General features: G+C 37.2%; 1 protein-coding gene across 1 annotated transcript; it reads left to right on the plus strand.

Annotated features, from left to right (window-relative positions):
• Window positions 1–8,507: 8,507 nt before the first annotated feature.
• On the plus strand, window positions 8,508–14,156 carry LOC107817040 (uncharacterized). The gene is made up of 6 exons (XM_016642810.2): window positions 8,508–8,755; window positions 10,889–11,276; window positions 11,848–11,993; window positions 12,299–12,575; window positions 12,764–13,036; window positions 13,436–14,156. The coding sequence occupies exons 2-6, from the start codon at window positions 10,968–10,970 to the stop codon at window positions 13,913–13,915; spliced, it is 1,485 nt and encodes a 494-aa protein (XP_016498296.2). The 5' UTR covers window positions 8,508–8,755; window positions 10,889–10,967; the 3' UTR covers window positions 13,916–14,156.
• The last annotated feature ends 12,536 nt before the right edge of the window (window positions 14,157–26,692 follow it).

Below are 26,692 nucleotides of genomic sequence, written 5' to 3' on the forward strand. Positions count from 1 at the left end.
TATCATGCCATCATTTGGAAAAAAAATACAAGAACCTCATAATCATTCTGAGTCACAAGCAAAATACATATTTGATCAGCCAGAAGCCTTCCATTTGATCCCGTCCGGTATAAAATCACAATACTCAACATGCTCCTTAGGCCGGTAGGAAAATACCCACCTCAAACCGTGATAGAAAACCTCGAGAATGCTTTGGAATCCATTTTCACATAATCAGGCCATCAGAGTTGAATCTCTCTAAATCAACCAAGCCATGCAGGTCGCCAAGCTCAGGTGTATTGCCACAAAGCACCTGTAGAAAACCCACACATCATAAGCACTCAAAGAACCGATCATATCAATTACCATACTGATCCAACCTACTACCAAGTTGTCCTATTTCTCCAAGTCCCTTCCAAATTTTTCTTGAAATTGATACTTCTCCTTGCTAAAACACCACAATCTTTAACCACAACTCACCCCACAAACCTAGCATAGAACCACAACGCCCTACAGCCATAAGCAACTGTATTCTTCTTAAGCCCCTTCAAAAATACCACAACTATGACACTCACTTTGATAATATCTTTTGAGAATTTGAAATTGTTCTTCTTACCTTCCTTACACAAAAATGTAGAATCCATACACAAGTCCGGAAACATTCTTGCTATATATAATTCTCAAACCCACTGGAATTTTCTCGGGAGTCACCCACTTTGCTCACATCTAATTGCACCGCCCAAATGGGTCAAAAGACACGTGCCCCATTAGCACAACAACACTCAAAGAAGTAACTCTACTCTAATACTCCCAATCAAATTCATACTCTGTGCGCACTACGTCATTCACCAATAACAACTCACTCATCCCACGAATTTCATATACTCATACGTGCAATATAATCAGTAACCAGGAATTTCCTTATTTGAGTCATCCTCGATCTCAACTTCTGCAAGTCATAGCTAACCCACAAGTATGCCTCAGACCAAAATTAAAATTTAACACCTAACCATGAAATCAAATTGTCAATAGCAGACTCCCCCACTTGGCTCAAAGCCATAAATTTAAACACTAGATAACTCGCAATATCCATACACTATTGATGTCATAATACCGTAGTCGGTTCAACCAAAAATCTTTCTCAAGCTCATACAACGCCAACCATAAAATACCTCAATCACCCACTAAGCTCACATTTTTTCTCTTGACACTCAAGTCAACTTTATCAGCCAGATTCAAATTCAAATCTCCACCCATTCACCCCGTTGACAGAAAAGAAACTCTCTACTCACATCATTAGGAATACACCTACGTAGATTACTCCGCAGGGGATAATCCACCTGCTTAGCCTCAAACTGGTATCTTGTTATACCCTTTTGCAGTCACAATTACTATGCAATCACTTAGTCTATCTGAGTCCAAACTCACTAACCAGACATGAAAATTTAATTTGTCCCAAAATTTAACAATCGTGAAAGATCCTTCAAAACATTCACACTCAGGACTATACGTCACATAGAAATGAAAATCAAGCACCCAATGACCTTTTCTTTACATTTCAAGGAAACACTTCTCGTCATATTCAAAATGTCTTAACACGTTCTGTGGTTTCATCATACTCATCAAAAAGCCATTTCACCGCTCATCGAGCCACAAATTCCACCTGTAGGGACATTACCGAAAATATGAATCCAAATGTACAGGTTACAACTGAAGCTACCTAGCCTAAGCTGCGATCTAAACCTAGCCCCAAGTCCTCCATACTGGCCCATCACCAAAACACAGAATACACATCTTGAACCTCGTTCATAAAATCACAAGCCGGCGATGCACAGCTGATACGAAGCGCTCATGTGTGCATACGAATATGTGGAAGGAATTCAAAAAGTTATATTTCAAGCTGAATCAATTCCGCATGATAAGGAAAGAAATATGGGAAGTATATATCCTAAATGTCGTGTAGCCTCTCGAAGATAAGTATAGACGGCATCATACCGATTCGCAAGACTCTACTAGACACTTGCTCATGATTTGTAGAACCTATGAACCTAGTGCTAGAATCGGGTGATGGTTCTACGGTGTATGATGAATTTTCAATGTTTCGTTTTGGCGGTACTTGTTAATCTTGCGAGGCAGTTCTCTCATTTGAGTCATTTTCATGACTGAGTACATTTGAATTGTTGCATATTGGTGCACAGATGGTATGGGTTGTGGCTGTGAGTTATATTTGTGTGGCATGTCCGTGGAATAGTTGTGTTTAGTAATATAAGGTCATTGTACCTAGAATGGGTACTATCATGTTCGATTACGGTATGTTCGGAAGGATGATATTGAAAGTCGGCTTAGAAAGCGATTATGGTTCTGGTTGGGGCGAGAGAGCTCCGTGACTTGTTGATCTGGTAAGTGTTCATGAAATTTCGCGTGTTTCTCTTATTATCAACAGTGTACAAAGGTTTTCGGATGAGGTTTGGTTCGATATGGGTTTAATACTAGTATGCAGTTGGTTTTGGAGTAGTTACTGCTATCAGGAAGGGTGCTACAAGCATGCGAGTTGTGTAATATATTGGTTGATTATATCTGTGGTTATAGTTATAGCTCGATGCAACTTGTTCAGAACTATACGGTGTGTAAATGTAAGATTTGTGTCTTGAATGAAATCCTAAAGGTTGGAAATTAAATTCCAAGGTTATGGGCTAGAGTTAAATTAATGAATTCAGTTGGATTGTATTGTCAAGCCTATATGGAATAGGGTGAAGCGGGTTCACCCCCGGGTACGTGTGTGGTAAGATGGAACAGTGATTTGATGGCTTGGAAACAACTCTTGGCACGTTCGAGGACGAACATATATTTAAGTGGGAGAGAATGAAATGACCCGGCCGGTCATTTTGAGTATTACAACCTTGCTTCCCCCTTTACTACTCAAATTGTACTTTACAGTTGTTGTGTGAATTGTCGGGGTAAATGGTTCGGGTCTGGTGAGGTTTTGAAACGAATTGGAACACTTAGTTCCAAGGTTTAAAGCTTAAGTTAAAATAGTGACCGGATGTCGGCTTATGTGTAAACGACCCCGGAATAGAGTTTTGATGATTTCAATAGCTCCGTATGGTGATTTTGGACTTAGGAGCGTGTCCGGAAAATTATTTGGAAGTACGTAGTGGAATTTGGCTTGAAATGCCGAAAGTTAAATTTTTTGGGAAGTTTGACTGGGGGGTTGACTTTTTAATATCGGGGTCGGAATCCTATTCTGGAAATTTGAATAGGTCCGTAATGTGAAATGTGACTTGTGTGAAAATTTTGAAGTCAATCGAATGTGATTTGATAGGTTTCGACGTCGTTTGTAGAATTTGGAAATTTCAAAATTTATTAGGCTTGAATCTGTGTGTAGTTCGTATTTTTGAGGTTGTTTGATGTGATTTGAGGCCTCGAGTAGGTCCATGGTGTGTTTTAGGACTTGTTAGTGTATTTGGACGGGGTCCCGAGTGGCTCGGGTGAGTTTCGGATGGTTGACGGATCAAATTCAATTTGAAACATTTCTGGAACTGCTGCCTACTGGTGTGATCGCACCTGCGAAGCTTTTGATCGCACGTGCGAAACCGCACGTGCGCGAGATCAGTCGCAAAAGCAGACAATAGTGGGACTGGACAGTGCTCGCAAGTGCGAGGAATTTGCCGCATCTGCGAGACCGCAGGTGCGAAGGTGTTGGCACAGATGCGGACTGGGGCTGGCCTGGGGAAAATGCAGGTGCGAAGGGTTTGCGCATCTGCGAGCCCGCATATGCGAGAAGGGCGCCGTAGATGCGAGGTTTTGAGAGGTTGGCATTGTCCGCAGGCGCACAATTTATTTCACAAATGCGGATGTGCAGGTGCGAGCCCAGGCGTCGCAGGTGCGGAAATACCTGGGCAGTGTTTAAAACGAGGGTTCCGAGAATTTTTCTCATTTTCGGATTTTGGAGCACGGTTTGGGCGATTTTGGAGAGGAAATTTTTCACACAACTTAGGGTAAGTGTTCTTAACTCCTTGTGATTATATTCCATGAATTAATCTTCATTTTTGGTGTAAGATTATTGAATCTTCAAGAGAAATAGAAGGAAATTTCTATAATATCACAAAACAAAATTTTTCAAGTTTGAATACTGATTTGGAGTCGGATTTGAGTGAAATTAGTATGGTTGAACTTGTAATTGGATGGGTTATCGTATTTTGTGAGTTTCATCGGATTTTGAGACGTAGGCCCCACGGGTGATTTTTGGGGCGTAATTTCGGATTTTTGTGGAAAATATTAGCATTTGATATGGAATTAATTCCTATAAATTGTGTGGACTGAATCAAATTAATTGTTATTAGATTCGAGCCGTTCGGGAGTTGATACGTGCATAATGGGATTTCTGGAGCATTGTTTAGCTTGCTCGACATTGGATTCGGCTTGTTCGAGGTAAGTAACTCTTATAATCTTGGAGTTGAGGGTATGAACCCTGAATATATGTATTTTGTGAATTGTTGGGAGGTGACGCACATGCTAGGTGACGGGCTTGTGGGCGTGCACTATAGAAATTATGACATAATTGTTTCTGTGGAATTTCATAGTTAAATAATTTTGGCATTTTTCATGCGATTTTATGTGCTAAAGAAATTGAGTTGAAAAGCATATTAAAATCATGTTGAGGCTATGTGCCAGTATTATTAGGACCCACAGAGATCATATTGCTCTGAATTATTGTGTTAAATTAAAAATTCATACTCGGTCATATTCATTTCATTGCATATCATATCTCAGTCTCTGTTGTTATTTATTGATACATCATATCATCATTTTGGGCTATTTTTCATGACATTGTGAGCCCGAGAGACTGGAGAGATTGATGACTGAGTGAGGCCGAGGGCCTGATTTGTGAAGATATTATGGTATCGGACTGCACGCCACAGCATGTTGCATATTTATGGGATCGGGGCTGCACGCCGCAGCATGTTTGATATCGGCCGAGGGCCTGATTATGAGGGTGAGTGTGGATCGGGGTTGCCCTCCTGCAGCATACTTTATTATTATAGCACGTGAGTTGTCCATGCAGATTATAGCGTTTGGGCTGAAGGAGCCCCTCCGGAGTCTGAACACACCCCCAGTGAGCGCAGGTACCTATTGAGTGCGAGTGCCGAATGCTGAGTGCTGAGTGACTGGGAGGCATGAATGATTATGAGGTATGCCCGAGTGGCAAGAGTGATTGTGAGGTATGCCCGAGTGCCAAGAGTGATTGTGAGGTATGTCCGAGTGGCACGAGTGACTGTGAAGTTTGCCCGAGGGGTTGTATATGAGTGATGTTCTGCCCGAGGGGTTGTTTATGATTTTATCATTGAGTTGCATCGCATTGGCATGCACACATGACATACAGGCATAGAGATGTATTTCCTCGTGTTGTACTGTATCACATCATTCATAATTTTTCATACATTTTTGACAGATGGGCATAGTGATGCATTTGTTTTTACACGGGTTATCCGGAAGAAAAAATAAAATATCTTATTTATTATTGACAAGATTTTAGGAGAAATTTATTGTTTTAAAACTATTCATATTTTTGGCAACTCCGGCAAACGATTTGGATTTTCACTGATGTATTTGAAAGAAAGAACTATTATTTTTGAAATCATGATTTGGCTGAGCATTTTATCTCTGAGTTACTTCTGATATTATTTGCTTTATGTTATTATGGACTGTTGTGGACTATTGGTTATGGACCCGACCTTGATAGAAGCTCGTCACTACTTTCAACCTACGGCTAGGTTTGTTGCTTACTCAGTACATGGGGTCGGTTGTACTGATACTACACTTCTGCACATTGCGTGCAGATGTTGGTTGTTGGTTGTTATTGTTGTTGTGTTCGATGGTTGCGGGACTTGAAAATGTACCTGCGTTCCTGTTGTAGATACCTCTTTTTCAGGGTAGCCTTAGATTTATAAAAGCTCTGTTTATGTATTATTCAAACAGACTATGTATTTATTTTATTTCCGCTTTGTATACTCTATTCTTAGAAGCTCATGATTTGTACTACCAGTTCTTGGGGATTGTACAATATTTAGATCTTTATTCACTTAAATTACTTTAATAATTATTATTAAAATTGGATAGCTGTGTAATTGGCTTACCTAGCGGGATAGGTTAGGTGCCATCACGACTAGTTAGATTTTGAGTCATGACAAAAATACAATATGAACTAATATCGGATCAGATCGAATTTTAAAGTTTGGATCTGAAAAATATTTTGGATTTTCGGATCGGATTATACGTATTATTAAGGCTATTGCAATCTAATCGGCCAATGCATCTGCCTTATCTGCTTCTTCTGTGTTCTGTGCTAATACAAACATCTCTTTACTTTTCATCCCTTTTATCAGTATTGCATCTCTAAGAAAATATTTCTCTGGAGGTTCGAGTTGTTATGCCTCTAAGTTGCAAAACTCATACTTATATTTTCTTTGTAGAAGAGGCAATACAACAAGAAAAATTAATGTCTCTGCAATTATGAGGGTACTATGGTGCCAATATAGCTAAATCCAGTAATTGTAAAGGTAATAACTTGGAGGAAGAAGTAAAAGAAGTATTGGCTATTCGAAATTAAAGTTTAGTATTTATACATGCCCTAATAATTTTGAATCGGATCGGGTTAAAATTATACCGATCCGGATATCCAAAATTTTAATGAACATAATCCAAAATCCAATCCAAATATTCGAAATCTGAAATTGAACGGATCGGTTCGGATTTCGGATATCCGATCCAAATGCACAACCCCACATGATGTTGTTAGCAATAATAACAAGTGGTGTATCAACAATAATTTTATTATGAGGCCACTGACTTTAGACCTGATATACCTCTTCAAACAATTTAAATAACCATCACAAAATATCAAAGCAGAGCAATAATACTAAATTTATAACGAAAACAAAATTGATAATATGGGATGAAACGTTTATGACTAAGTATCAAATGATCGAAAAAATTGCCCGGAGTTCTGGATATATATTGAATATCAATGAACCGTTTGATGAAAAATTAATAGTTTGGAAGGTAATTTCTGCCAAGTACTACTGGTAGTTCCAAAATCGACGAAAGTAGAGACTATAAAAGTTAGCTTGCCAAAATTATAATTATGGCCTCAAATGAAAAAGATTCATATGCTAAGAAATATAGAGTAAAAACATATCCAATATTCAGTGACTTCTTTTTTCGTGTCGGAAACAAAAAAGAGCATCCAATAAAGATGATTTGGTTGTTCCAGAACACTTGGTTATCAACCACAATGGTAATAGTAATGCATTTAATAAGGGAAATATTTCTATCATTAGATTAAAACACAATTTGCAAATTGCATGATAGAAATTAAAAAGTTATCTTAGCTAGCAGAAATAAATATGTTGGTCAACTAAATAAAATATTGATAACAAATTTTATGGTATAAACAAAATGTTTTCCCGTTTTTGACTTAGCCGAAGATCATACCAATAGTTACTACAAAAACAAATACTTAAATACTTTAATACCAAATGACCTTCTATCATACATGTTTGTTGTCAAGTTTATTATTACTTACGTATGTTAGTTCACCGTATATATAATAGACTAAGTTAAATTGATATTCCATTGTATATAAGTTGATTTTGAAGAAAAATATGCTCATCATACTACATAAAAACTTAGATCCGCCGAATAGCTAATGTAATATCACACGTATGATATATAGAAGTTTTGACAATAACGCCATACATGCAAAATTCTGATACTGGCCAATGTGCTTCTAAGTATATTTTTATCCCTGAATTCAACTTTCGTCTTCCGAAACTAAAGAATACCCTTTTAAATTTGCGTGAAAATAATTTTCAGTATGTTTATGTTTTGCAATTATAATAAATAAAACACAAGGACAAACATCCTAAATATTGGACTATATTTACCGCAATAATTTTTCTTGCACGAACAACTATACGTTACACTTTCAAGAGGGATATTAATATCGACAACAAAAGTTCTGGTTATGGCCAGAGCAACCAAAGCATTAGAAGAAAACATACACAAAAAATAATATCGTCTACAAAGAATTATTCGGTAATACGCAATACTTTATCATTAAATACCATCACATTAAATATTTTTAAACTTTAATACATAATTATCTAACTAACGTGACTAAATTGATCATTTGTATAAGTCCTGATGATGTCCATTCATTTTGAATTCACGTATTATACTAATGTAATCAGTAATATTTTTCGGTATTTAAATGATTATTATATTATTATTATACATAAAATTTCTCTCATTAATTAAATTTTATTGTTCCGTCATATAAATAAATATTTAAATCATCACGTGTCATTATTAAGGTGTAACACTACAAACTAGTATGTATGTATGTATGTATGTATATGTATATATATGTGTGAATATATATGATATATATATATATATATATATATATATATATATATATATATATATATATATATTCTACAAACAGCATCTACTAGGTTTAGACATTCTTTTTAGAAAGCAAAATCGAGAGAATATATAAATGCCTCACCATCTGTGACTGTGAGAATATATACTTTCAGCAATCTCCCATTTTATTCTCTTTATACTTATAACCCCAATACATATCGAAAGAGTAAATGGTGTATTTCTGATCTACTAATACTTCAGAATTTCTGTTCCGGGTTAAGGGTTCGTTGCAGAGGCACTGTTTTTTTCAGAAACATTGCCGTTTTCCGTTGTTTCTCCTCAAAAGGTAATTTTCTGTCCACCTCTTTATTGCTAACAATTAATTATTTCCGGTAATTTATCATGCGTTCTCATAATTCAGATGTCAATTGCTTTATTATTATTCTATAAATTCCCGAGTTCTATTTATTTATTGCTCAAACACATTGCACTTCCTAACGGGCCTAAATATCCTTTCTCATCAGTTGTGATTGTTGTTAATTCTTTTATGTTAATATAGAAGAGGGACTGAACTGTAAGTAAAGTCTAAACTAATTTCAACTTGTTGTGCATTTGTTTTTGTATATGTAGTTGGAAAATGGAAATCGTAGATGGATGTATGATATGAATATTTCTAATCGGCGGGGTTTGAGGAATGAATTTATACAAGGCGTTGATGAGTTTATTAATCATGCAAAGTCATTTAGTCAAAATGACGGGACGATTAGGTGTCCTTGTGTGAAATGTTGGAAGAGAGAATGGGAGAGGTGGTGCGGATATATGGAGAATTTAGAGGAAGGGGGAGAGAAAGGAGAGCCTCTTCAAGTGAATTGCATCTAATTGCTTACCATGGGTGAAGTATCCATCCTACAATGAAATTAAAAAATGAATACTTACCAGTTACCATTAAAAAAACTGGCTGATTTTTATGTAAGATTAATATCTCTGTTCTTTAATGAGACATGATTCGTCTTCTTGAGCCGAGGGTCTATTGGAAACAACCTTTCTACCCCCACTAGGGTAGGAGTAAGGTCTGCGTACACACTACCCTCCCCAAACTACCCTCCTCAGACCCCACTAGTGGGATTATACTGGGTTGTTGTTGTTGTTTAATGAGACATGACTTGAGGTGATCAAATAATAATGGGTTGATTTCAAGGATTCTTTAATGAGACATGAAACAGGTAGTTGTTTTTGCGGGGTTTACTTGTATACTTTTTATATATTAGGTGGAGGGATGTGGCTAGGTGATGGGTTGTCTTTCAATGAAATATATTTGTATGTTTGTTGCTTGGGCATAATATTGTAATGCTTTTGTTGCCTTAGTGAGAGTTTTGCTACTTGATTCTCTACTTTGCTCTATATGTAGTGATATGGCAGTTTCTTTGAAAGGTACTTTGCTAAGAAAGTAGAAACTAGTACCTATGATTGTCTTGATACCAGTAGATAGATTTATATGGTTCTCTCTAGACATGCTTGTTATGATGGTGTAGTTAGATTTCACATATGCATGTTGCTTTTCCCTATTACTTATTTGTAGTCGTATTTTTTTTATGAGTGTTTACGGGCAGCATAAGTAAAATTGTGATACAATATCCCTGAATGGATATCACTTCCAGTGTATTAACAGGTTTGATGGCTTTACTTGTGTATTCCCCTAATATGGTCTTTGGAATTCGTCACGGTGATATTTTAGTTCTACCTCTCAATATAATACTTAATACATCAATAAAGGTTAATCTTCTATTATGCATCATATATCCTTCGATGAACTCTGTCATCATCAGATAATTGTTAACTTATTCACCTCTTTCTTGCAATGTCTACTTGGCTTGTGTATGTATGACCACTTCCTGTCATCTTTTTTTTTTAGTGTCTTAGTTTTTGCTCGAACTCGAAATCACATAGTGATGGATTTGGTATTAATTCGTTTAAAACTCTGTAAAATATAAGCAAATTTTTGGAGACAGGGTACCCACTGCAATTTGCCTAGAAATATGTCTTAGTTTCTGATAAGTTAATCATTCAAGGTTTCTGTTTCATTCTTTTGAGTTTCTAATGTTCCTATGATCATAATTTTTGCATAGTTGGTGTTTTCATACTGAGTATATTTGAACACTTTTATTTGGTTTATCATTCCTTTTGACCTTCGGTGCATTTATGTATGGATATACTATCTCTTCTTCTGTTACATTTTTTTGTAAGCCCATCCATGTGTTCTGTACGAGAACTTTAAATCATAACTTGAGCGCATCCATGTGTTGTAATTAGTAAAAGTAGATTGTGCAATAGTCGTAGAGAAATAGGTGATTGCAAATCCAATTTGATTCCTTATATCTTCATGGAAATATCTACGTATCCAGCTTGTGAACTAGTTGTCAGAAACGTTATTCCTTTTTTGAAGTAGGATAGTTGATGTATTCCCTTTCTTTACGTACAGGTTTTAATACTTATAAGTTGAGGCTCTGAGCTGTGCCTGTTTAGGGAAGACAGCGAATAGGCCTTAGCCGTACAGAAGAATGGTTAACTTGGAGCAGCCGAAGCGAAGAGTTGCCTTTGTGCTTATTGATGGTTTGGGAGATGTCTCTCTGCCAAGATTTGGTTATAAAACCTCGCTTCAAGCAGCCAAAATACCAATTTTGGATGCCATAGCATCTGCCGGAGTTAATGGTCTGATGGATCCTGTTGAAGTTGGCTTGGGTTGTGGAAGTGATACAGCACATCTTTCTTTGCTGGGCTATGACCCTAGGGTATATTACCGAGGAAGGGGTGCATTTGAGTCGATGGGTGCCGGGTTGGCAATGTCACCAGGGGATATTGCATTTAAGGTATGCACCTTTCTTTGTCTCTTAGAGCTGTTATATGTGTATGTACAAATGGTATATCTATATAGGTAATGTAATGTCTTAATTCTTCTCGCCCTATGTTAACTACCCCTGAACTCAGTAGGCCCAAATAAAGAAGAATTTCACTGGTAGATAGAATGAAGAGAACCACAGGGCACGACATATCTTTTGAGTAAATAGCGAGCTTCCTCACATACATTGTTGTTTGAACTACGAGCAATAACCATATCTCCTCCTCGGCTACCTTATTTGCACATTGTGTTTGTGGCAATTAATGACAGGGTTTCTCAAATATTGTCATGTGTTCTGCATTTTCTCTTTCACCGGGGTTGAGAGAGGGACCAATGTCTGAGACATTATTGGGAGTGGGACATTAGTCTGAGAAATTGTTCTCATCTATGCTAGTATGAATAACAAGATATATGCACAGCACTATCATTTGCTAACCGTTGAACCTATACTGTAATAAATTTTACTCTAATTTTTGGTACTTCTCTTTGTATATGAGGTGAAAGTGTTGTCTTTGACTTATATTTTATTTTTTCAATACAAGTCAAACTTTGCTACACTGGATGAGGAAACAGGAATAGTTGTTAGCAGGAGGGCTGATAGGCATTTTGAAGAAGAAGGACCAATTCTTTGTGCAGCATTAGATGGAATGAAGTTGCCTTCTTTCCCCGAATATGAAATTAGAGTCAGGTAGAAATGGCCCCTTTGCTTGAACTCTTTGTCCGTTATTTGTTGCTGATGTGCATAATCATATCTTATCCACCAGGGTTTAGTTATATTTTTTTTATGTCTGCTGCCTACTAGGCTTGATTTATTTTTTCCTCAAAAAATATTCTTATGAGAGAAATTGTTGTTACTCAGTAGTGTACTATCTCTACTGAAATAGTTTGCAAGCGTTTCTTATTATAGTTGCTCTTGTCTGCTGCATCTGGAATATGAGCTTTACATAATACCCATTAGTGAAGAAAAGAGCAATATCCAATGTTTAATTGTAGGTATGCTACGGAGCATAGATGTGGAGTGGTTGTCAAGGGACCAAAACTCAGTGGAAATATATCAGGAACTGACCCATTGAAAGACAACCGCTTACTTTTACAAGCACAGCCTCTTGATGATACAGATGAAGCAAAACACACAGCTGCAGTTGTCAATGAACTGTCTAAAGAAATTTCACGCATTTTGCTTGCCCATCCGTTGAATGCAGAAAGGGCAGCAGAAGGAAAGAATGTTGCAAATCTGGTTCTTTTACGAGGGTGTGGCATTCGAATTGAGGTACAAGGAGTGCATGTTTTTAGCGTCTGTGAGTTTTTTTTTTGTGGGAGTTTTGCATGCATTGTTATGATAACTAACTTGGAATTTCGCCGCTAACCATTCAGCTTAGGACATATTAGAAAGAAAGAAAGTCATTTTTCTTCTGGTTGGAGCCTTATATTCTCAGTTCTATTTGTTATATGCTGTAGGTTGCTCCATTTGAAAGGATACATGGTCTCTGGCCATGCATGGTAGCTCCTACCAAGATTATTGCTGGCTTGGGTTTGTCACTGGGGATTGATATTCTGGAAGCTCCTGGAGCGACAGGAGACTATAGGACATTATTAACATCAAAAGCAACTGCCATAGCCAAGGCACTGTCGGCACCTCTGCAATCTTGTTCCAATGTTTTTGTACCCGGGGAAGATGAGCACAAGCCTGGTCGATTTGATGGCTATGATTTTGGATTCCTTCACATTAAGGTATCTCCCAGAGTTTGATTCTCAATATGCTCTGAGCTTGAAAAGATCTTTTTATCTTTTTCTTTTGATGCTTCAATTGTTGGCAAAAGTCAATTTTCTTGTAACAGCTCATGGGAGGATTTCTCTTAGGAAGGTCCATCCCTTCATCGTGTTTTTTAGATTCCATATTTAGCATAGCAGTTTCGTTAGGAGTAACAAAAGCATATAGAAGAATCACAGCATTGACATTTGATTGTTTTAGCAAGTTTAGAGTAATTGTTTTTGAGTAATTTAGAGTAATTTTTTTATGCTGCTTTACGTCAACTTGTGCAAAGGATCATATGCTTTTTTGGTGCTAGTTCCTTTTCTCTTTTTTCTCTTGTGAGGTTGATGGTTATATGTTCATTATTGGATTTGCAGGCAATTGACGATGCAGGTCATGATAAAGCGAGCGTATTCAAAGTGAAAGGACTGGAAGCTGTTGATCATGCTATAGGACAATTAGCTAGGCTTCTTTGGGAAGCAGAGTCAACGGGGAAATTCAACTACTACCTTTGTGTCACTGGAGACCATTCCACACCTGTAGAATATGGAGATCACAGCTTTGAACCAGTTCCATTTGCATTGTGTAGTTTAAAAGACTTTGTGAGTGTTTTGGGCGGAGAAACTGTCCTGTCAGGTATTTCCCTTGATCCATTTCCCCTTCCATCCGTCCAAGCTGGCGAAGACTTAGATACTGATAAAAGGATTGAAGAATACAAAAATAAGAAGCTTCAGTTTCTTGCTGGTGATTCTGTTGACAAGTTCAGTGAAATAGCAGCTGCAAGAGGTTGTCTTGGCCGGTTTCCCGGGAGTGAAATGATGGGAATTTTAAAGGCATATCTAAAACTTGAAGCTTGATTTTGATGTGAGCATGAAGTTCATACCCAACATAAGCTTCAAATCAGGCAAAAAACATCAAAATAATTTAATTTTCTCTGGAGGAGAAATGTAGTTGTATTGTCCTAACCTTTTAATAAAATGGAATTTCATGCTCTTTTATCAACCTAAATAATCGGTAATTTTTTTTGTTAGATTGCTTGTTTTTTTCCCTCTGATGTTGCTAGTACACTTTCTATGATTGCATGTTTGTACCATAAAATTTGGTTCTTCAGGTAAGTATATTAGCGTGTGCAAGACCAGGGAAAAGATGAAAGCTGGTAATTAATCAAGCGATTAGTTTGTTGCCGCTAGACAAGAGTGGCCTTCCACTTTCAACTAAGAGATTGTGAGTTCGAGTCACCCCTAGAGCAAGGTGGGGACTTTTTGGAGGGAGGGAGCCGAGGGTCTATCGGAAACAGCTTCTCTACCTCAGGGTAGGGGTAAGATCTGCGTACAAACTACTTTCCCCAGACCCCACTAGTGAGATTATATTGGGTTGTTGTTGTAGTAGTAGTTTGTTACCGCTAACTCAATTCCCCTAGTGAAAATTACACATAAGTACAGCTCACACACTTACATTGCAACATAATAGCCCAATTATATCTTTGCAAATCTATAGCCTAAAGATAATAGACCAATGTTTAGAAGAAAGAGTATCTTTTTTGGTTTTCTATTCTGCATATATCTTCAAGCGTGAAAATTTCATTTTTCTTCCCAAGTTTATATCCATTACTATTTCAACTACAAAAAATGCAAAACCATATATAATACAACTCGAAAACCTCAAATTCTCTTCTTCTCCAAGTTCCAAATAGCAAAAATCAAAAACAAAAATTAAAAGTTTCTGCAAATTCATAACTTATAATTTTCAGTTTTAGCTGCACATGTGCAGTACATACATAATGATGTATAACTTTGTATATGAAATGTATAATAATGGATACCAGAAAAATAAGAAAAAGAAAAGAAGAGAAGAAAGTGTCCAACTTCTGTGGATACCTATTATATACTGACAATATATATACACCCCCTTATACATTAAAAAAAAAAAAAAAATTATAACTATAGATATACACAAATATACACAGTTATACACAATCATATGATATTGTATAAGCGTGTATAAACACCAGTTATACAATATTTACACTAAAAAAACACCATCTGTCCACCATTAAACCTCCATTTTAACATCAATATTACCACAAAAGAAGAAGATTCAATCAGCTCAAGATAAGTCCAAATGAACCCCAAACTCTGAACAACTAAAAATGATCAAAATCAACGTTAACTAGATTAAACAGCGAAAGAAAGCATAAAAGGGAAGGAATTCGCTCAAATTGAATTCAACAGGTAGACAAGGTGGGTTGCTCTGACGGTAAGCACCCTCCACTTTCAACCAAGAAGTTGTGAGTTCGAGTCACCCCAAGAGCAAGGTGGGAAGTTCTTGGAGGGAAGGATGTCGAGGGTCATTTGGAAACAGCATCTCTACCCAGGGTAGGGAGGGGTAAGGTCTGCGTACACACTACCCTCCCAGACCCCACTAGTGGGATTATAGTGGGTTGTTGTTGTTGTTGAATTCAACAGGTAAAATAGGCGTCGAAATACAGATATTTCCGCACATCGTTACAAATTAAGCTACCATCATCTGCACCGAAGGATGACAATAGACCCGAATTGACATGCGAAATTATGAATTATTCCCAGTCAAGAATTTCAAAAATATTTCAAGAAGTTCCGGGCCTATAGCTTTCAAAGATATATGTAAGATGTAAAAATAATTACGGAACAAAGGTATTTTCGGAAAGTTTACGAGTAGAATACAATCAACAAAGATATTGTATCATCGTCAAAAGTAATTGTATTTTTATCAGAAAACAGTTGCAAGCAAACGTTAGATCCAAGTCTAACATTGTCCAGAAATGTTAATTCTCATGTGCCTCCATTTATACAACTGTTTAAAATAGGGGCAAAATCTAAATAGTAACCTAAAAAGGGGCATTTACGGGAATTAGTTAAAGCAGACACGCCCACAAAGCCCAAATATCCTTCCGTAGAACTTTGGGTTGGGCAAGCCCATGACATCCTAGCCTGGTGATAGGTTCGGGTCATAAATGTTCGAGGCCCCAGCTATTTCCTTTCGATTTCGTATATGCAACTAAAAAGGAAAGTAGAATTAACCTAAATAACCGTCCATCCAACTGTTAAAACTTAAAATAGTCGATATATATATACATATATATATATCGACTATTATATATATATAAAAAATAAATAATGAATATGGCTGGATATTTGTATATAGATCTTCCGATCTTATTCATGTAACCCCACAGTATGACATATTGGAATAATTAAGTGCATTTAATATGTGTGTATATATCAAAATTGCTTTAAAATATTGTAAAAGAAATATCAATTTGGGGCAAAAAATAAAGGTGTAGAATATAATCATTTTCTCCAATTGTTTCGTAAATTTAGAAAACCATGATTATTAATTTTTTTGCATAATTAGTACATATTTGAAATTTAAAATTATTTTTGGATCTAACTGTTGAGTATTGAAGTTTTAATGATTAACAAAGTATGTCTAAATGCTCAAAGAACCAGGTCCTCAACGCAGCTGTTTAACTGTTCTAAAGAACCAGCTCCTCAGGATAAAGGACCAGTTCCTCATGTTGATAATTGTATGTTTGTAAAAGACAGTAACTTTATCTCAAAGTTACCCAGGTCCGAGTTTGGTGAAAAAAGGCTGCTATATGTGATAATGGTTGTTGCTCAAGAAGATACGGATAATTCAATCAGAGACAAGAGTCCCAAAGCTGGTGGAATCCTTGGAACAATATGAGTCCTATCAAAGGAGAAGCTAACTATGAATAAGACTCATAGAAGATCTCAAGTTGAAGGGTTTAAATATGTTCTACTTTGGACTTCTGCGATTATCCTTTTACACATTAACTGAATAGTCATAAGTTGTTTTACCCTAGTCGAGTACTTGCATTGTATTTTTCTTGAGTCAGTCTAGTGAATGTATTTTAGGAAATTGAGATGTAATCAAGTGTCATTTACAATTAGTGAGTTGGAGTGAGTGTTTGCTTTACAAGTTAGAGTAACTTGTAAATGAAATATGAGTAGTAGGAGTACTAGAGAGTATTGAATTACAATCTTGCAATTAATACATTTTGGCTTATTGTTTTAGTGGAGTTGGAGTTGGAAATCATACGTGGTAGGTAGTGATTTTTGCACCTTTTGAGATGGGTGATTTTTCACGTAACAATCGATGTGTTCATTGTATTGCTTATTTGCTTCACGCTTAAGGAATACGGTAAAGAACCAAGTTCTTTAGTAATCCATACGAGCACTCAAACTAACAATTGGTATCATAGCAGATTCTTTCAAATACACGACTAACACCAAGAGAGATCTTAGAAGCAAGATGAGTGCTCCAACAAAGGAAAAATCCTAGGCAAAGGATTTACTGAAGTAATGAAGCAGGCTTTCTTGGCAGCATATAAGGACAGTGGAAGTTATCAAGAGGAAGAAAATGATGATGAGGCTATATGTCTCTATGTTGTGATTCATGAACGTTGTGGAGACAGAACCCCTAGTACAACTTGGAATGCACATTGGAAGACCACCTCTGATTGATGAACACCACTATGATGAATGGAAGCTGCGTGTGGAAACATATTTTTAGGCTACTGACTTTTACCTATGGGTAATTGTCAGTCATGGACCAATTCTCCTAACCAAAAGGGATAGTGAAGGTAACAAGTGCAATAAAAAGGAAGAGGAATATGATGAGGAAGATCGTTAGCTAGTTCGGAAATATGTTAAAGAAAAGGACCTGCTCTATAGAAGCTTGTCCAGAAACACTCTCTTCAGAGTGTCCTCTTGCATCTTTGCTCGTGATATATGGAGGATCTCGGAAACTGACTTTGGAAATGAAAACATCAAAGTGGCCTTGATAGCGATTGAAGAATCCAAAACAGATGAAAAAGTGATAGGGATGATGGCCATGAGTGATTCGGAAACTGAAGATAAAACAAACCAGGTAAGTATATCTGACTTGAAAGAAAACATTCATAATATGTCCCAAAAAAACTGATGGCCATAATTTTGACCTTGATGAATGAAATGGATAAAATGAGTACTGGAAATGATCAGCTAATAAGCAACCTTTCATGTGTCAAACTTGATATCAAATAGCTTGAATCTAACAAAGTTAATTTAGAGAAACAATTCAAGGACCTTAAGAACCATGTTCTTGAGCTTACTTCTAAGAATGAGAAGTCTCCGGATATACATGGCAAGGGAAAAATGAGTGATATGCAGGATAAGCTTGAAAAGAAATTAAAAATTGCTAAAGATAATCTTTGTGATGCTGAATGTAGAAATAAAGTCCTGCAGGAAAACCTAGAAAAGGATAATTATGAACTCTCTAGACTAATCAAATGGCATAGATCTTCTAATGCCTTGAATTGGATGAATGAAAACTATAGCTCTAACAAATCTGGAATTGGCTACAGAAAACCTGTCCCTAAGTTTGACCTAAACTATGTAGGAATTTCTGATAATATCATGTGCACTCATTGTGGAAAAGTAGGACACTTTAAAGATACTTGTCCTGCCTTAATTTATGCTCAGTTTAGAAGAACCTTTGGTAATTCTAAAAATGTGAAGAAGGAAGAGAAACCAAGGTCAATCCTCCTGTCCATACTAAGTGGATTAAGGTTAATAAGAAAAAAGCTTCTAATCATCTCTCTTTCCAGGCAAGAAGGGATCTGATTCATCCTTTTTCCAACAAAAAGGGACCTAAGCTTGTTTGGTTTCCCAAAACTAACTTGTGAATTTTAGTGCAGGCTAAGGTGAGAGGAAGCAATCAAGACTGATATCTAGATAGTGGATGCTCAAGACATATGACTGGAGAAAAGAAAAAATTTCTCTCATTGACATCCTTCTAAGGAGGGAGTGTGTTATTTGGAAATAGGAAAAAGGGTCAGACAACAGGTATTGGCAAGGTTGGTAAGACACTCTCTCATGCTATAGAAGATGTGTATTATGTGATAGATCTTAAACACAATCTTCTTAGCATCTCTCAAATGTGCGATAAAAAAAATGAGGTAAAATTCAATTCTAAAATTTGCTCTGTCGCTAACTTGATATTGATGAAATTATGTTAAAGAGAGACATAACAATGTCTAAAAGATATGGATTACGTCACTTCCCCGGAGTGAGCACACATGCTTGAGTGAAGTGGAAGATGATCCACTACTATGGCATAGAAGACTGGGACATGCTAGTCTTTCTCAACTCAACAAGTTGGCAGCAAAAGACTTAGTCCTTGTGCTACCTAAAGTTGAGTTATCCTCTGACAAGGTGTGTAATGCTTGTGTTAGAGGGAAACACGTAAGGCCATCCTTTAAATATAAGAAGGTCATTAGTACTTCTAAATCTTTAGAACTCTTTCATAAGGACCTTTGTGGACCAATGAGAATAAGGAGCATAGGAGGTAAGAGGTATGTGCTAGTGATTGTTGATGACTTCTCCAGGTATACCTGAACTTTATTTTTGGGATCCAAAGATGAAACCTTTGATATTTTATGTGTATTTGTTAGAATGATTCAACAAAAACTAGGGTACAAGTTATTAAGGATAAGAACTGACCATGGAACTGAATTTGAAAATTCAAAATTCCTTGAGTTCTGTGGCTTGCATGGTGTTGACCATAATTTCTCTGCACCTAAAACTCCACAACAAAATGGGGGTTGTAGAAAGAAAGAATAGATCCTTAGAAGACATGGGGAGGACCATGTTGATTGCTAGTGGATTGCCTAAGAGTCTCTGGGCTGAGGCAATCAATACTGCTTGCTACCTGCTAAATAGATGCATGGTCAGACCCATTCTTGAGGAAACTCCCTATGAGTTACTTCGAGGAAAAAAACCCAACATCACTCACCTGAGAGCCTTTGGGTGAAAATATTTTGTGTATAATAATGGGAAAGAAGCTCTAGGTAAGTTTGATGACATAAATTATGAGGGAATTTTCTTGGGTTACTCTCCACATAGTAAGGCCTATAAAGTTTTTAATAAAATAACTATGTGTGTAGAAGAAAATATTTATGTTATCTTTAATGAATCTAGTAATTTGGTTGAGAAAGGTTTGCAGGATGAAGATTATGACATAGGACTCACTGGTGATGAAGTTGCAAAGGAATATGAAACACAGTATGAAGATGGATCCAAGGACCACAAGAAAATTGACAGTGATCACGAGGAACAAGAAAAAGAAAGAACCACTCTAACTGCCAACTAGACTGATGAAGCCACACCCATTGAACTTGTTCCTTTTGGTTATTCCTCAGGTGAATCTTCTCTAGGTATATAGATCAGACTATGGAAGCATCAAATCTCACATCCTCTTGAGAATATCATATCTGATCCAAATGTAGGAGTGCAAACCAGGTCTTCTCTAAGAAATCTATGTGCATTTATAACATTTATCTCATATGTTGAACCTAAGACCATCAAAGAAGCTCTAAAGGATCCATACTGGATCATAGCCATGCAAGAGGAGTTAAATCAGTTCGAGAGAAGCAAGGTTTGGCACTTGGTACAAAGACCCAAGAACAGAACTGTCATAGGTCTAGATAGGTATTCAGAAATAAGCTGGATGAACAAAGAAACATCACAAGGAATAAGGCCAAACTGGTGGTTCAGGGATACAATCAAGAGGATGACATTAACTATGATGAGACATTTGCACTTGTAGCTAGAATGGAAGCTATAAGGATGTTGATAGCCTTTGCTGCCCACATGTAGTTCACTTTATACCAGATGGATGTAAAGAGTGCTTTCTTGAATGGTTACCTGAAGGAGGGAGTGTTTGTCAAACAACCTCCTGGATACAACCTCCTGGATTTGAAAGTGAAGAATTTCTTGACTATGTATTCAAGTTGTATAAAGCTCTTTATGGACTGAAACATGCTCCAAAAGCTTGATATGAAAGACTCTCAAAGTTCCTCTTAGCAAACAGCTTTGTAAGAGAAAAAGGTGGACAATACTCTATTTATAAGAAGTATAGGGAAGAATATTCGAATTGTGCAAGTGCATGTGGATGACATTATCTTTGGCGCCACCAATGAAGCAGTGTGCAAGGAATTTGCTGAAATGATGGGAAATGAGCATGATGGGTGAATTGAACTTTTTTCTGGGGCTGCAAATCAAGCAAACATCTACTGGAACCATGATACATCAGCAGAAATATATCAAGGAACTACTAAAAAAATTCAACATCGACTCCTCTAACTCCATTGACACTCTCATTGCAACTGCAACAAAGCTGGATCTTGATGAAGAAAGAAAAAGTGTGGAACAGAAACTATATAGGGGAATGATTGGGTCACTGTTGTACCTCACAACAAGCAGGCATGATATTATATTTAGTGTGGGATTATGTGCAAGATTTCAGGCAAATCCCAAGGAATCTCATATGAAAGCTGTCAAAAGGATACTAAGATATTTCAAGGGGACCCCCGATCTCTACCTATGGTATCCCAGAGGGTATTGCTTTGATCTAGTTGGTTATGCTGATGTTGACTATGCATGTTTTCATGTTGACAGGAAAAGCACTTTAGGAACATCTCATTTTCTAGGTTCTTGTCTGGTGTCGTGGGGAACCAAGAAGCAAAACTCAGTGGCTTGTCTACATCTGAGGCTGAATATGTGGTAGCAGCAGCATATTGTGCTCAGTTGTTATGGATAAGACAATAGCTAAGGGTCTATGGTATATTTGTTGATTGTGTTCCCGTTTTCTGTGATAACACCGGTTCCATAAACATTGCTAAAAATCTATGTCAACACAAAAGAACCAAGCACATTGACATTAGACATCACTTTCTCAGAGACAATGTTGATAAGGGGAATATCTCAATTAATATTTGTAAAACTGAAGATCAAATTGCTGATATATTTACTAAAACTTTGAGTAGGAATCACTTTGAAAGGAACAGACTAAAACTAGGTCTAATCAACTCTTCCTACTAAGTTTAATCCTAGTGATTGGCTAGAAAAGGCATAATTCAATGTAGATAATTAAGTACAATGTGTTTGATTCAGCTATGTGCTTGTATTAAGCTAACACACGTGCTTGAAAAATATGGCTGATAACTGTGTTGTATGATACTAATATGAAGTGTTAAAGATTTATTACATAAACAAATAAGGAGTTGCTAAGGAGCTGGTTCTTCGACTCAGGTACGTGTCATACTTTCTTAAGTCACTATGACTCAATACCCTAAAATTATTGCTATGCTCTGACTTCTAATTCCGTTGGCATCATTTCCAGTAATTTTCTAGTCAAAGAGTAAGGGGGAATTCTAGTGCAATTAGAGTCCAATTACTCCTGAAATCCTAACAGTCAAAGTAACCATTATAAGAGTCTCGTTAGAACTCAAATTCGGTCACCTTTCCTCTTCCAGTCAAATCAGGAGTAATGTCTTTAAAAGTCCCTTATGATCATCTTCTCATACCTCATTGTTTCCTTCAAACCCTAAGCAAGAATCAAGAACTAATTCTTCTTTTTTCTTCATCGAGTTTCTTATCTGATCACCATGCCTAACGCCAGTCAAATCCCTTCTAAAGCCAAATCATCAACCAAGGCTGAAGCAAAATCCAAATCATGAAGCCCAAATCAAAGAAAAGTACCAAGCAATCAAGTGAACCCACACCCACACCTGTTCTTTCTCCTTCGATATCATCTATTGTACCTACATCATCATCCCCTGTTCCTGCTACTCTTACCATCCCTACCCCTACTGTAACCCCACTTTCAAAACCAGCCACCCATGCACATGAGCTTACTACGAAAATTACCTCTAAGTCAACAAATATCAAAGCTACTCCAAGAGAATCTGTAAGGAAAATGCCTGATCTACTCAGGTAGATACAATAGTCAAGGAGTCTATGGTTCAGGGGGAATCAGTGCCAGTTATTGCTGATCAGGTACAACATCCTCCTTTAAAATTAGATGTTTTTGTGTCTGCTATAGATTATGTACCCTTAGATACTCTCCCACCCACGAGTGAGAAATCATAAGTGGAGAAATTCACTGTAGAAAAGGGTGTGGGTGATCTGGGGAAGGATGTAGATACTACTGTTGTGGAGCCTGTGATTGATGGGAAAAGAAGTAAAGAACATGTGCAAAAAGAGGGTTTTGGTGGTCTTTCTTTTAGTTGGACTGAGGATGAGGAGGGTGATAGGGGTGAAAAAGAAGAAGAAGTAGAAGGTGTGAATAGTCCTGGGGAGTATGATACTAAAAATGAAGAAGAAAAGAGTGAGAATGAGGGAGATTCTGGAGATGAAAAAGAGAGTGATACATATGATAAGATAGGTGAACAAGCAAAGAATTCTGCAGAAGAAGAAAATCATAGTGAGGAGGAGTTCAACTCTGAGAGTGAAGGTGAAGATCATGAAAATGTAAGTGAGAGTGAAGAAGCTGATGAAGAGAGTGAGGAAGAAAATGAGAATGTGAGTGAGGAATCTGAAGGCTCTAATGACCATTGGGAACACTGCCATAGTCCCTTTAGAAGAAATTGGTGAAGAGACAAGGGCTCAAGAACTTGGGTCTCTACTAACTCCTTTCCCTGGAGATAAAGACATTAGGAGTGATGAAGATGATTTGCCACTATCTGAGGTAGGGAAGAAACCCAGAAAGACTCCTGTAAAAGCTACAAAGTCATCAGTCCCAACAAGTAAATGAGTGGTCCCTCCTGCCAGGAATCCTCTTACAATGAGTAAAAGAAAAGCTGTTAATGAACTAATCATTAAGAAGTATAGAAATGCAAAGAAGCCAAGGAAGAAGGTCTCAATTGTAGAACCTTTAGTTGAACTGGATGGAGAAGATGAGTCTGAATAAGCCTTGCCAGCTAAGTCCTCTAAACGAAAGAAGAAAGTTGCCAAAGTTACAAAATATGCTACCCCTTCTAAAAGGAATAGTAAGGGAAAGACAAGAAAGAATGTGCCAGTTGCAGTTGATCGACTCACAGAGTTCAGGAACATAAAAGTGCTAAATGGGAAGATTCTTGCAAACGCTAATGAGAAGGGATGGCTCAACTAGTTCAAAAACTTGTGCTTCAGGGGTGGAAGCACATGTTTGTCAAATCTTTCCCTCATGTATGTGTTCATATTGTGGTGGAGTTCTATGCAAATTTTAATTTTGATGGGAAGGTAGTCAAAAGTAAGGTAGGGGGATTTGAAATGAAGTTTGATGCTGAGGAGCTGGGAATGCTTCTGAATATCTCTTCTTTGGGATTTGACAATTATTTGAAGAAAAAATGGCCAGCAATAGACAATGATGTTGACACTGGCATTGTGGTCACAAGGAAGTTTTCTCAAAAGTTTGAACTGGATCCTCCCTAGAAGGTGTACAAGACTGATATGACTCTCTTCCACAAGTTGTTGTTTCATTTTGTAACCTCCTGCATTCTTTAGAGGTATAAGAGAAGGCATGAAGCTACTCTGTTGGACATGGTTGTAATAGAACTGCTTGACACTGGTAGACCTATCAATCTCCCCATTCTCATGATTCAGCATATGGCAAGAGTTGCATACACTTTCAAGCCTAAGCATGCTATTCCTTATGGGTTCATGCTGACTGAGTTGTTTGACAAACTCAACATTGCCTTACCTGAGCTTAAGTTTGGAAACCACAATGACGTATTGGATGTTATTACCCTCAAACAGTGTGACTATGAGGAGATTAAGGCTAGAGGACCCACATGATCTGCTATTCTACCTGGGAGCAGTAGGGTTGCTGAGCTCAGTAAGAGGTTGGAGTTGGCTATTAAAGAGAATGCCAAGCTTCGTGAAGACAATAATAAGTTTCGAAAGGAAACCAGGAAACTTCGAGAAGAGCTCGGGAAAGATAGGGAAGCTCATACCCAATAGATTGCCACTCTTGTGAAAGCATTGACCCCCTCTACTTCTCACCCATGAAACAGCTCCTTCCCAATGTTCTTAGTCTTTTTTGCTGTTTCAGTAATGGCCCAATTTTTTTCTTCTTTTATCTTAGTCTGAGTTGTTTGTAGTATGCTTAGTTTATTCTATTCTAATGATTAAGACGAGGCACAGGGCTTCTTTTGGAAAAACTTAATGTCTCATCTTATTCTGCTTTACTACTTGGTATAATATTGGATCTTCAGCTTAGTCTGTTTGCCTTGATAATTCTTAAGCTTGTGTTGTAGCCTGTTTGGCCTTGAATCTTACACTATCTGTGCTTCTTTTGTCTAATATTTTTTTTTCCCGATGATACCAAAAGAGGGAAGATAAGGTTGGAAGGTTGTGGGTTGTGAACATACATGTATGTCAATGTTACTTGTTGTGATTATCTGGTTCTTTTGGTGTGATTACCTAGTTCTGCTATGTACAAAGTTTATCATCATCAAAAAGGAAAAAATTGTTGAGTATTGAAGTTTTGATAATTAACAAAGTATGTCTAAATGCTCAAAGAACCAGGTCATCAACGTAGCTGCTTAACTGTTCTAAAGAACCAACTCCTCAGGATAAAGGACCAGTTCCTCATGTTGATAATTGTATGTCTGTACAAGACAATAACTTTATCTCAAAGTTACCTAGGTCCGAGTTTGATGGAAGAAGGCTGCTATATGTGATAAGGGTTGTTGCTCAAGAAGATACGGATAATTCAGTCAGAGACAAGAGTCCCAAAGTTGGTGAAATCCTTAGAACATTATGAGTCCTATCAAAGGAGAAGCTAACTATGAATATGACTCCTAGAAGATCTCAAGTTGAAGGGTTTAAATACAATCTACTTTGGACTTCTGCGATTATCATTTTACACATTAACCGAAGAGTCATAAGTTGTTTTACCCTAGTCGAGTACTTACATTGTATTCTTCTTAAGTCAGTCTAGTGAATGTATTTTAGGAAATTGAGTTGTAATCAAGTGTCATTTACAATTAGTGAGTTGGAGTGAGTGTTTGCTTTACAAGTTAGAGTAACTTGTGAATCAAATAAGAGTAGTAGGAGTACTGGAGACTATTGAATTACAGTCTTGTAATTAATATTTTTTGGCTCATTGTTCTAGTGGACTTGAAGTTGAAAATCCTACGTGGTAGGTCGTGATTTTTGCACCTTTTGAGCCGGATAATTTTTCATGTAAAAATCATTGTGTTCATTTTATTGCTTATTTACTTAACACTTAAGGAACACGATAAAGAAACAAGTTCTTTAGTAATCCATACGGGCACTCAAACTAATACTAACATATTTCTCATCGTATTGGAGCCCGGTGGTTGAAATGGAGGCTCGCTTCGGGGAGGGGGGGTTGTATGATAATAATATGTTACCTAGACTTAAGGGCAAGTTCTACAGAGTGGTGGTTAGAGCGACTATATTGTATGTGGATGAGTGTTGGTCTGTTAAGAAGTCCCATGTCTAGAAGATGAAAGTAACTGAAATGAAGATGTTGAGATGGATGTTTGGACATACCAGGAAAGACAAGATTAGGAATGAAGTTATTAAGGACAAGGTGGGAGTGACCTCTTTGGAGGACAAGTTGTGGGAATCGAGGCTGAGATGGTTCGGACATGTGAAGAGGAGAGACATAGATTTTCCAGTCAAGAGGTGTGAGAAGTTGACTATGGCGGGTTTGAGGAAGGGTAGGGATAGGCCAAAGAAGTATTGGGGAGAGTTGATTAGGTAGGACATGCCATTGCTTCAGCTTACCGAGGACATGGC

Source organism: Nicotiana tabacum, chromosome 2, assembly GCF_000715075.1.
Source record: "Nicotiana tabacum cultivar K326 chromosome 2, ASM71507v2, whole genome shotgun sequence".
NCBI classification, from domain to species: domain Eukaryota; kingdom Viridiplantae; phylum Streptophyta; class Magnoliopsida; order Solanales; family Solanaceae; genus Nicotiana; species Nicotiana tabacum.

Coding starts and splice junctions, on each gene's coding strand:
- LOC107817040 (XM_016642810.2), top strand. CDS start 10,968: ATGGTTAACTTGGAGCAGCCGAAGCGAAGAGTTGCCTTTGTGCTTATT. Junction 12,576..12,763: donor GGTGTGGCATTCGAATTGAG/GTACAAGGAGTG, acceptor TATATGCTGTAG/GTTGCTCCATTTGAAAGGAT. Junction 13,037..13,435: donor TTGGATTCCTTCACATTAAG/GTATCTCCCAGA, acceptor TTGGATTTGCAG/GCAATTGACGATGCAGGTCA.